The 11,620-nt window shown below is 48.9% G+C and overlaps 1 protein-coding gene across 3 annotated transcripts in view; it reads left to right on the top strand.

Annotated features, from left to right (window-relative positions):
• The first annotated feature begins 8,986 nt into the window (after window positions 1-8,986).
• Window positions 8,987-11,620, top strand: part of LOC122944972 (angio-associated migratory cell protein-like) — a 28,835-nt gene continuing 26,201 nt past the window's right edge. Inside the window, exons 1-3 of one of the 3 annotated variants that reach the window (XM_044303741.1) lie at window positions 8,987-9,108; window positions 10,851-11,011; window positions 11,423-11,575. In XM_044303741.1, the coding sequence (XP_044159676.1) occupies window positions 10,885-11,011; window positions 11,423-11,575 (280 nt within the window). In that variant the 5' untranslated portion in view covers window positions 8,987-9,108; window positions 10,851-10,884. Of the gene's footprint in view, window positions 9,170-10,850; window positions 11,012-11,422; window positions 11,576-11,620 lie in introns of all 3 variants that reach the window. The other 2 variants (XM_044303740.1, XM_044303742.1) reach the window with 2 other exon arrangements.

The following is an 11,620-nucleotide window of genomic DNA, read 5'->3' as shown; positions in this document are numbered from 1 at the left end:
CACTACCTTACATTTACATGTGACTGATATCAGCCGCTGCCCTGCACTATTATAAGCTGCTGATTTAAGGGCGAGTGGCCCTTTAAGGCTTGCCCTACATTTGGGCATCCCTGCAGAGCTCCATTGTGCATTGGGCCGGGTTTACACAGGGTGTTTTTTTTTTTTTCTTAGTGGCGGCCCGTTGGGGCAGGCTGCGGGTTGAGAAAATGCCCCGCGAGCTATAGATGCTGCACAGTTTTCAAATGCTAAGAATATATTTTTTTAAAATCTATCATGTGGACACCCTGGGCTACTGCACTGAGCTAAAAACTGCACTGTGTGAACATAGGCTTAATGTTAGCTCTGTAGGAGTGCAGGGCAGGGGAGTGGCACACTGAGCATGCCCACTGGAAGGGGTTAACTTGTAAATAAAGACGACTTTTTACGGCACCGGATTGTGGCTCGTGTTTTATCCGTCAAGCAAGATGAAAGTCCGACATCAACCCCCTGCCTCAGAGAGTGAGACGAGTGGCGGCAAACCACGTATGAGGCCTCCCGACTGTCCCCCAATGGCAGATGTCTGAGAAGATTAGGAACGGGCAGTTGGATTTCAACATGCCCGATCCTTTTGTTTTCAGGGAGATGAGACTCCTCTGGCAGTTGCTTTCTCCCCTTCCACAACACATGCATACTCAGCCGGGCATGCATGTGTTTTTTTTTTTTTTGGGGGGGGGGGGGGGGGGATCAAAAGAGATAGGTGTTGCCAGAATAAGTGGTCCAGCTGACAGATGAATCATGTATGGCTAGCCTCCTGCTGCTGCGCTGTTTCTTCCCTCATGCTTTACACTGCAGCTCAGCTCATTTAGGAAAAAGCTGTGATCGATGTATCGTCTGCAATCAATTAATAGGCCTGATCTAGTAAGATGCTCTTAATGTACAGGCTGCCAAATTAAAGGAGTATTTTCCGATTATCTGGATAGGAGATTAGATTGATTAGACTGGTGGAGGTCTGACTGCTGGGACTCCCAGTGATCACGGCCATATAAATGGAGCGGTGGTCGAGCACGCTCCCTGCTGCTCCATTCATCTCTATGGGACTTCTGGAGATAGCCGAGCGCTGTATTCTCCTATATCTTTGACATAATCTGATGCAAAAGTGAAAGATCCCGAATATTGTTGTGATCGGGCGTGAGGTCAGAGGGCGAGCCCTTCCTCATTTGTGCATCTGGGATGTGAGTCATTTACAAAGCACCCAGGAACCAGCGCAGCCACTGTGGCACGCAAGTCTTTCTGTATTGTCATGCTAACCAGTCTTTCCAGTGCAGCGCCTATAGATTTTTATTATTCTCTCCTCTCACAGGCGGCAGCTTTGTTGCAGAACTTTCTGTCCTTTTCATCTCATTGGGTTTTGCATAAATCTGTGCACCCGCTGCAGAAACCGGACATGCAGGTACATGGAGTGGATTTTACAGGTGCAGAAGATCTGCCGCGTGTACTACTGCGGTCTGGTACAAACGGTTCAAGTCCCCTTTTCTAAAATTAGAAAACATGTTTTGAAAATATAAAAAACACAAATATTAAACAGAAACGCTCAATTGTACATATAATAATAAACAATTAAAAATATAAACATGCCAGAAATCACTGCATCCGAAAATGACCAAACTAATAAAATTCAAAAATATTTATCCTGCATGGAATAAAAATGGCTGATCTGCTGTTTTTTGCCACCCCCCTCCCCCCCAAAACAAATTGAATAAAAGGTGATCTAAAAGTTGTACAAAAAAACTGAAAACAGCTCTGTAGACGGAAATATAAAAAGTCATTGGTGTCAGAATATGACAGATGAAAAGACAAGCACCAGCGGCTCAATCCCTCTCCTAAATGGAGGAGGTGCTCACCTAGAGCGGCCCACCCTTAGGCCCAAAAGGACGTGAATGAGTAAAGGAATAGAATGACAGATGCAAAGAAAAGGTGTTTTTAAAGGTTTAATTTTTTTTTTTTTTTAATTAGTAAAACAAAATACCACTATATAAATTTGGTATCGGCATAATCCTGTAGTACAAGCTACTTGGCTGCTACTTGTGTCATTTATCTACAGGCTGGGCCCACCTCTAGACCTGGAATAAGGGGTGTGTATTATAGATTTTGGTAGCCTATTTTTCTATTGCTGGTTCTATAGCATCGTACTGCCAGAATTGATGCTGTCTGTGCCAGAACATTAGACACTCTTTCAAAGTGACTTACTTATTTTTTTTTATTTTTTATTTTACCACCTAAGCCAAGTGGCAGCAACCTCCAGCACCCCAGTGGCTGTAAAACTACAATTCCCAGCATGCACACTTGTTCTGCTGTTAATGTTACTCCAGTAGAAGTTATATGAGAACTGTGGGAGTTTCAGGACATTTGGAGTGCTGGTGGTTGCTGATCTCTGCCCTAAGCTATTTATCTGTGGGAAATTCTGATATTTTAAGCTTTTGTTTTTAAAATAAATGAAAAGAATATGCGTGTGTTTGTATATTTTATGCAACCCCCCCAAAAAATGCTATAGTTAATATAGCTAAAATGAATAACTATTGTGACACAGTGAGGGGTTGTGCCTGGCAAGGCAGGTATTTTTCCTCCCAGCAAGTGCGGCTGGGCTGGTTTCCGGCCTGGTGAGGTCAAATACCGGACTAGAGTTTAAGTGCCGATCCGGGTTTTGGCAGCACCTGGCTGTCCTTTAATAGGCAGCTGGGCTCAGCAGAGAGGTCTCTGTTTTTGGGATCTGAGGCTTTATGCAGTGCTGGAGGGCTGAGAGCTGCACGCTGGGGAAACAGGCACCCTAAAGCCTGCTGTGGACTACTGGAGGCAGAACTACCAGCAAGGTGACTTGTGTTATATAAACTTTCCATTGTGTGTGAATTAACACCAAGACTGCAAAGTTACTGCTGTTTTGTGCAGTTGCCTCAAGTGTGAATAAACACTGACGTTTGAGTTAAGAACTTGTCTTTTGCCTCTGTACTGCGCCCGCTTACCCTATCTACCAGAGCGAAACCCCACAATTGGTGGAGGATGCGGGCAAGTGCAGTGAGGCTGGCGTGAACGCCAATATTTTTGGTTTCTGCATTTTTCAGGCACGGTTGTATGTCGTACATTTAAACCAGCTGTATTACAACCAGTGCCCCACGACAAAATGGAGGCTGTCGTGAAGGCCCTCATGGAGGCTAATCTGCAGCAGCGAGAGACAAACCTGCAGCAACGTGAGGATAATAAGCAGCAGCAGGAGACTAACCAGCTGCTGCTACAACACATAATGGCTTTGCAGACAGCAGGAGCAACTCCGAGCGTCCATGATGCCCGGAAAGCAGTCCGTGCCGTGATTCCTCAGATAACCCCCGCAGAAGACATCGAAACCTACCTGGCGATGTACGAGAAAGTGGCCATCAGGGAAAAGCTACCCCGTGACCAGTGGGCTGAGATCGTCGCTCCATTCCTGGCATCCGATTCCCAGCGGGTGTATTTCGACTTGCCGGATGATCAAGTGGCTGACTACCAAAAAGTAAAGGGTGAGATTTTGGCAAGACTGGGGTTGAATGTGTTGGTCCGGGACCAGCGGGTACATCAGTTGGGGTTTAAGCCGGCTGAGCCTGCGAGGACCCAGTATTATGATTTACTCCACCTCTTGCAAAAGTGGCTACAGCCTGACGTGCTGAGTCCCCCGGCTACGCTGGATAGACTATTGGCTATATTACCCCCTCTCCAGCACTGTCTCCTGGCAACGCCCTAGAAATGGTGGACCTGGTTGAGCGCTACGAGTCTACTAAGACTGTTACAGGGGGTTATTTTGGGAATCGGGCAAACCCCGTAAATCTCCATCCCAGACCCGGCGACTTGTACCAACCAAGCCCACCCGGGGGGTACCCCCTAGGGACCTGGCTCCGATAGTCTGCTGGCGGTGTCATCAGCTGGGCCATGTAAGAGCTGACTGTCCCCATCCAGTAGAACCCATGGATACTAACTATGGCTACTGTCAGTCGCTATATGCCAGGAGGCTGTGTGCAGCAGATACCCCAAAAACTTCAAACCACCTGTGCCAGGTGGAGGTAGGAGACACTCTAGCGGAGGCTCTGCTGGACTCAGGGAGTCTGGTGTCCCTAGTAAGGGCTCCCCTGGTACGGTCCGCTGAGTATACTGGCCAGAAAGTCAGGGTCATGTGCATCCAGCACAGGGGCTGGCAGTTGGACTCACGAAGTGGCAGTTGCCCCAAATTTACACCACAAACTTATAATAGGGAGAGACTTCCCAGGTTTCCCGGCACTTTGGCTTGCTATGAGAGTGACTGATACCCATGAGACAGGGGTAACCCTAGCAGAGTGGCCCGGCTCAAGGGGAAGACCAGAACCCTGGGAACCTGAGACTGAAGGGCCAGCGGTAGGGGTGAAAGGGGGAGACAACCCCGCTAAGTGTGATGGTGGGAGACGTGGAGGACTTGCCGCTGGGTCCTGAATTGGCAGACCTCAATGTCTCTGGGGATAATTTTGGTACTGCCCAACATCGGGGCCCAACATCGGGACCCAACCCTATCCCGCGCCTGGGAAAATGTGTTAATAGTAGATGTTGAACCACAACAACCTGGGGCAGAGTCAGTGTTTCCCCGTTTTGTGGTTCATCAGGATATGTTGTATCGGGTAAACCAACTACGGGGTGAGCCTATTGAACAGTTGGTGGTCCCCAAGGCTTGTGTCAGATCTAGCCCACCAACATGTTCTCGGGGGTCACCTGGGGCTGCAGAAAACTCATGATCGTATTCTACAGCGGTTTTACTGGCCCAGCATATTCAAAGAAGTGGAAGAGTTTTGTAAGTCTTGCCCAACCTGCCAGATAACTAGCCCCCACCCACATTTCCCTAGTACCTCTCCCGATTATCGAAGTACCGTTTGACCGAATAGCTATGGACCTCATAGGCCCAGTACCGAAGTCCGCCAGAGGGTACCAACACATCTTATTCATTCTAGACTACGCCACTCAGTACCTGGAGGCGGTGCCACTGCGATATACCTCGGCCAAACTCATAGCCAAGGAATTAATGGAGATGTTTTCCCGAGTAGGACTACCTAAAGAGGTTCTGACCGACCAAGGGAACCCTTTTATGTCCAAGGTGATGAGGGAACTCTGTAAGTTGCTGCACATAAAATAACTACGGACGTCCACTTGTATATGGAAAAATGACACCGTGCTCAGCCTATCACTGATGACCCTTACTGTCAAATTACCAGGACCATATAGTACCGTTCCACATCAGCCTAAACAACAACATTACCTTGTTTCTGATGTATGGAATCGAAGTACCGCTTTGTCCAAGGTATCGATCTATGTGGATTCTTCGGCCCAGAGGTTCCAAAGGGCTTAAATACAGAAATCGAGTTATTCGGTTTTGAATAAAAAACTATCGGATTTGTGACGCTGGAGGTAATCAACATCGAAAGCGGGGACAATAAAAAGAGGCCATCTATAGCACCCGAATGTTTCCTTGACTAAGAGCAGCGCACTGCTTGAAACGCGTTGACAGTAAGGGTTATCAGTGATAGGCTGAGCGCGGTGTCATTTTTCCATATACAAGTAAATTACGTTTTCTGTGGCAGCTATTACGGAGCTGTGTAGACACTGCCGCTTGCTTGTTGTAATTAGCACCAGTGGTTCATTCATTATATGTCTAACTACGGACGTCCGTTTACCATCCTCAAACGGACAATCTGGTAGAGCGGTTTAACTAAACATTAAAAAATATGTTGAAAAAGGTGGTGGCTCAAGATGGGAAGGACTAGGACCTCCTTCTGCCCTATCTCATGTTCGCAGTGCGAGAGGTGCCCCAGGCCTCTACTGGGTTCTCGCCCTTCAAACTGCTTTATGGCAGACACCCTTGCCGTATCTTGGACGTGGCCAAGGAGGCGTGGGAACAACAACCCACTCCACTTAAAAGTGTCATTGAGTACGTCACCCAGATGCAAGATCGGATAGAGACAGTCAGGCAAGGGATTCAGCCAGTTCCCTCAGGTTCTCCAGATCCAGTTGTTAAAATTACAGTGGGAGCTGGAGATGAGCGCGTCCATTCCATAGTTTAGCTCCTTAGGCTTTTTAAAGGTTGGGTGGTATGTGTGTGTAGTGTATAGATGGTGTATTTGTGTATGTGTGTTGCATATATATGGTGTGTATATATATATGTAAACATGTGTCGTGATGCCGCGTGTCTGCCGTTGAGTAGGGAACCTGTTGTTAAAAATATGAATCCCACCCCTGGAGACGGTGTTGCCTCTTGTTAGGGAGCATATGGAGGCCGCTCAGAGAGCCCAGAGTCGGGTCTTTAATCGGCAGGCTCGGTTCCGGATCTTTAACCCGGGTGATTGGGTTTTGGTTCTGGTGCCGACCGTGGACAGTAAGTTCCTGGCTAGGTGGCAGGGGCTCTACGAGGTACTTGAGAAAATTGGAAATGTAAACTACAAGCTACACCAGCCAGGGAGGAGAAAGCTGGAGCAGGTTCACCATGTGAATTTACTCAAACTGAAAAGATAGGGAAACCTGTACAGAAGATAGCCGCCCATGGCCGGGTTTTCTAGGAGCAGAGGTACCGACCCCTCTGTCTGATGCAAGGGAAGCGGCTGCCACAGTGAAGATTGCTGACAGCCTCTCCTATAAACAGACTCAGGAGGCCAGGGAATTTGTTAGTCAGAACACGGATGTGTTCCATAATCCGGAATAACATTGTCACTGAGCCTCAGGCAAAAGTCGGATTAAAACCATACCGGGTACCCGAGGCTCGGCGACAAGCCATATTGGAGGAGGTGCAGCTAATGTTGCAACTAGACATCATTGAGGAGTCAAAAAGTGAGTGGGCCAGTCCTATAGTATTGATACCCAAGCCGGACGGGACGTTGCGGTTTTGTAACGACTTTCGAAAACTTAACGAGGTTTCCAAATTCGATGCGTATCCCATGCCCCAGGTGGATGAGCTCATCGAGAGGTTAGGACAAGCCCGGTGTTTTGGACCTCATGAAAGGGTTCTGGCAGGTGCCGTTAACGGAGGCTGCCAAAGAGAAAACTGCCATTATCACAGCGGAGGGGCTGTACCAGTATAAGGTGTTACCCTTTGGTCTGCATGGCGCCCCCGCCACTTTTCAGCAACTAATGGACGTTGTGCTTCGTCCATATCGGCGGTACGCTTCGGCTTACCTGGACGATATTGTCATCCACAGTACCGACTGGGAAAGTCACCTACCCAAAGTGCAAGCTGTAGTGGACTCGCGGAGTCATCAAACCCCAAGTGAACAAAATAGAGACGATACGGAATTGGTTCCGACCTGTCACCACTAAGCAAGTAAAGTCATTCCTGGGAATGGTGGGCTATTACATGAGGTTTGTTCCCCACTTTGCTACTCTACCTGCGCCCATGACAGGACTATTGAACGGACGAAAATCAGTGATGGTTCACTGGGATGATTGGGCGGAAGAGGCTTTTGCCACTTTGAAGTTGGCCCTGTGTGGGTCACCGGTTTTGGTGACTCCCAACATCAAGAGGGAGTTCATGGTACAAACGGGTGCCTCCAAAGTAGGCCTCAGTGCTATACTGTCTCAGGAAGTCCGAAGCCGCAAGCTCACCCCAGCCGAAACCAGGTACAGTATAGTGGAGAGAGAGTGCCTGGCTATCAAGTGGGCACTCAAGTCTCTGCTACTTCTTGTTGGGGAGAAAGTTCCGCCTGGTGACCGACCACTTCCCTCTCAGGTGGATGAGCCAGGCCAGAGGGAGAAATGCCCGAGTCACCAGATGGTGTTTGTCTCTGCAGAACTTTAAGTTCTCAGTAAAACACAGAGCACGTCGGTTGCAGGGAAACGCGGATGCCCTCTCCCTGGTGCATTGTCTGGCGTGTGTCCACCCCCTCAGGGTTGAACAAAAGGGGGGGGGGGGATATGAGACACAGTGAGGGGTTTGGTCTGGCAAGGCAGGTATTTTCCTCCCAGCATGTGCTAATGGGTTTCCAGCCAGGTGAGGTCAACTACCGGACTGGAGTTTAAGCGCCGATCCGGGTTTTGGCAGCACCTGGCTGTCCTTTAATAGGCAGCTGGGCTCAGCAGAGAGATCTCTGTTTTTGGGATCTCAGGCTTTGTGCTGTGCTGGAGGGCTGAGATTCGCATGCTGGGGAAACAGGCCCCCTAAAGCCTGCTGTGGACTACTGGAGGCAGAACTACCAGCAAGGTGACGTGTTCTATGAACTTTCCATTGTGTGTGAATTAACACCTAGACTGCAAAGTTACTGCTGTTTTATGCAATTGCCTCAAGTGTGAATAAACACTGACGTTTTGAGTTAAGAACTTGTATTTTGCCTCTGTACTGCGCCCGCTTACCCTATCTACCAGAGCGAAACCCCACAGTATATTTTATTTTTATTTTTTGTGAAATAAAAAGCAAAAAATGTGTACTTTTGTGTATATTACACACACAAAATCTGCTATATACTGTGTACTATTGTGAATACTAATATCTATTTTTTTATTTATAAAAGGAGGAAAAATGTATGTGTCCATAGTCTTCTATACTTGGTGAAACCAATAACTATAGCTATAATGGGGCGATCTGTGGGTGACGCACTGTTATGGAGCGATCTGTGGGTGACGCACTGTTATGGGGGATCTGTGGGTGACGCACTGTTATGGAGCGATCTGTGGGTGACGCACTGTTATGGGGGATCTGTGGGTGATGCACTGTTATGGGGGATCTGTGGGTGACGCACTGTTATGGGGGATCTGTGGGTGACACACTGTTCTGGAGCTAACGAAAGCTCTTCCTTCTCATTTCCATACTGTTGCTTATGGTAACAGGAAGTCGGAGTTTGATTAATATTCCTGGCTCTTCTTTAGCCTCTACATTCCCAAAACTACAACTCCCAAAAAGCACCGCGGCGAGCACGCGCTCTGCGTTTCGTTTATGTCTGGACCTGCGCCCGTCGCTCTACCTTGCTGGGAATGGGTCGCCTCCGATTGGTCAGACACTGACAGTCTGTAAGCCTATTGGCTGCGGAGAGCGCCGCTTGCCTCCCGCTGATGGGTCAAGTTAGGTTGCGCATTGTGTTGGGAGGAGGAGCGCCCATGTGTCAGGTAACAGCTGCAAGCCGGAGCGGGTCAGAGGGGCGAGTTCCCCGGGGCTCGGGTCTTCACTGTAAGTGCCTCGTCTTCCTCCTTACTGACCCTGCGATGTCCGCACTGTGGGGCGGGCAATGGGTTAATCAGTTGGGGGAGCCTCTGGCGGGGCATTGATTAGTACAGGGTCTGTCTTAGAGGAACCGTGGGGCTCAGGTCATGTGATGTCCAGACCTGGTTGGTGGGACGGGTCACATGATCAAGACCCTTCAGCAACAAGAGCAAAGAAAATTCTCAATTTTCAAGATCACTGCTTGCTGTCAACAGGGGTATAGCTTGGCTTCATTTAGTTCAGCGCAGAGTGCAGCGCTCACCTACCTCCATCACTGCCATAGACGTAGTGAGGGGAGATTTATCAGAACTGGTGTAAAGTAGAACTGACTTAGTTGCCCATAGCAACCAATCAGATTCCACCTCATTTTCCAAAGGAGCTGTAAATAATGAAAGGTGGAATCTGATTGGTTGCTATGGGTTACACCAATGTGTGACCATGGGACCACTAGACCATATTAATTCGTGGCCTATCCTCACCAATATCTGCTCAGTGGGGGTCCGACACCCGTCAGGCGCAGAGCCTGAAGCAGGAAGCTCCGCCCACCGTGTAGCAGCCGTGTCAGCGGACCGCAGCTCAGCGCCCATTCATGTCAATGTACCCCGCCACTACACAGCGTCCAGCGGCTCCATCCGCGTTATAGTCTCCAGTGCCGGCAGCTGGTGTGGGGTGCAGGGCGCCAGACCCCACCGATCTAATATTGAGGACAGGTTTCTAGACCATGGACATCCCCTTTAAAATACACACTGTAAGAGAACTAAGATGTGGACCTGCTGTGGGCGGCAGGTCACCGCTGAGGCCAGTAATTGGCTGCAGCAGCGTAAAAGCGAATGTTGACGGCCAAAAGGTGAACAACCCCTTTAAATTCTTGTCCACTTTGCTGCGGCTGTACGCACAGATCTGCTGCTGACGTCATGGCTCTTGGAAGGCGGGAAGGGAAAAACCAAAATGTTGTGGCCAAAATTGTCTGGGACCTGAAGGGGTTAAAGACGCCATATCAATAAACGTAGGTCGATGACTTGATGGGAGGTAGTTTTCGCCGTTGCAGTTGGCGCTATTACCTGGTGGAGCCGCGCCAAGTCTCTGATCGTGAAGTAGAAAACCTATTGACAGCCACTGTGTGCGATCCTCATCACATGAGGCGACGGCTGCTGATCTGAATCCCATGACATCCGACCGGGCAGAAAAAGCGACATACAAAGAGCAGAAACCACAATGGCGGTACTATATACAGCACGCTAGTGACACCCGTCCTGATATCAGTATCCTGAGGGTGGCGCCGTCCTGGCAGAATCCTGGTTTAGAGACGTCCGCTTTGCTTCCTCTTTTATGTTATCTTTACTACTGACTATTCGTTTAGTCTCTTTGTATGTGGTTTATTCTGCCCAGCTGGCAGAGATCCTGAAAACTGAGGGGAACTGAAACTTATGAGAAGGACAATGACCTCCAGTTTGGATTAAATCACACGCGGCAGATTTGGTGCACAATTTTCTGCTCTCGTCCCATACGTTGGAAGTGATTTTCAGTCACAGGAAATTGTGCAATAAACCGTCTGCCGAATGCATTGACTTCTGTTTTGGAAGCTGTTACCTCCTTCTGTGTCGGTCTGCACTGTCTGGTATTCTATTCATCTTGCCCTCATTGGCAGGAAGTGCTGCTCTGTGTCCAGTGCTTGGAAAGTGATGGAAGGAGCCAGTGATGGAGGAGGGTCGACCGGTCCAGAGCCTGAAGAAGGAGCCGCAGTGGAGTTCCATGAAGATGAAGAGATCATTGAGGTGCTGGCGCTAAATGAAGGTGAAGCAGACTCTGGTAGGTGGTCCGGAGTCGTGCAGTGGACTTAAGTGGTCCTTACATGTCCCCTATCGTGGCTGCAGCCCCTTGCCATTTTAAACTAGGACAAGTGGAAGGGGCTCATCCAGTCTTATGTATGATGAAACATTTTGCAACTTTCTCTTTTTTTTTTTTTTTTTTTTCACCATTTGCAAGAGCTCTGCTTGCTGTCAGTGAGCTGAAGCAACGGGATGGCTAAACTTTCCCTTTCCTTCTCTGTGTGGGTGGTATAGGGTCAGCCTGAGGGTGAGTCTCACGCTGATCATTGATGCTGGGGTCACATCTGCCCCTCAGCGGTGAGGTGGACGCCACAGAATTGTGTTAGGTTTCCTGCATCGGCTTCAGATGTCCTGACGACTTAAACACCTAGTTTTCTGATCTGCTCCTCAGATGACCCGGTCACCGACGTGATGGACGTGGATTATGCGGATGAATCACAAGATGGAGAAATGGCCGACGAGGATTCAGATACAGATGATGAGAGTGAGGAGGAGGAAGGCGAACCTCAAGACGACAGCGAGCTGACTTACTCCGAGCACAACGGTAGGTACAGGACCCGATAGAGGTCCGTGACTGATGCTGATAGGG

Source organism: Bufo gargarizans, chromosome 8 (assembly GCF_014858855.1).
Source record: "Bufo gargarizans isolate SCDJY-AF-19 chromosome 8, ASM1485885v1, whole genome shotgun sequence".
Taxonomy (NCBI): domain Eukaryota; kingdom Metazoa; phylum Chordata; class Amphibia; order Anura; family Bufonidae; genus Bufo; species Bufo gargarizans.
Note: the sequence above shows the minus strand (reverse complement) of the source record. Positions and strands in the feature narration are given on the sequence as shown.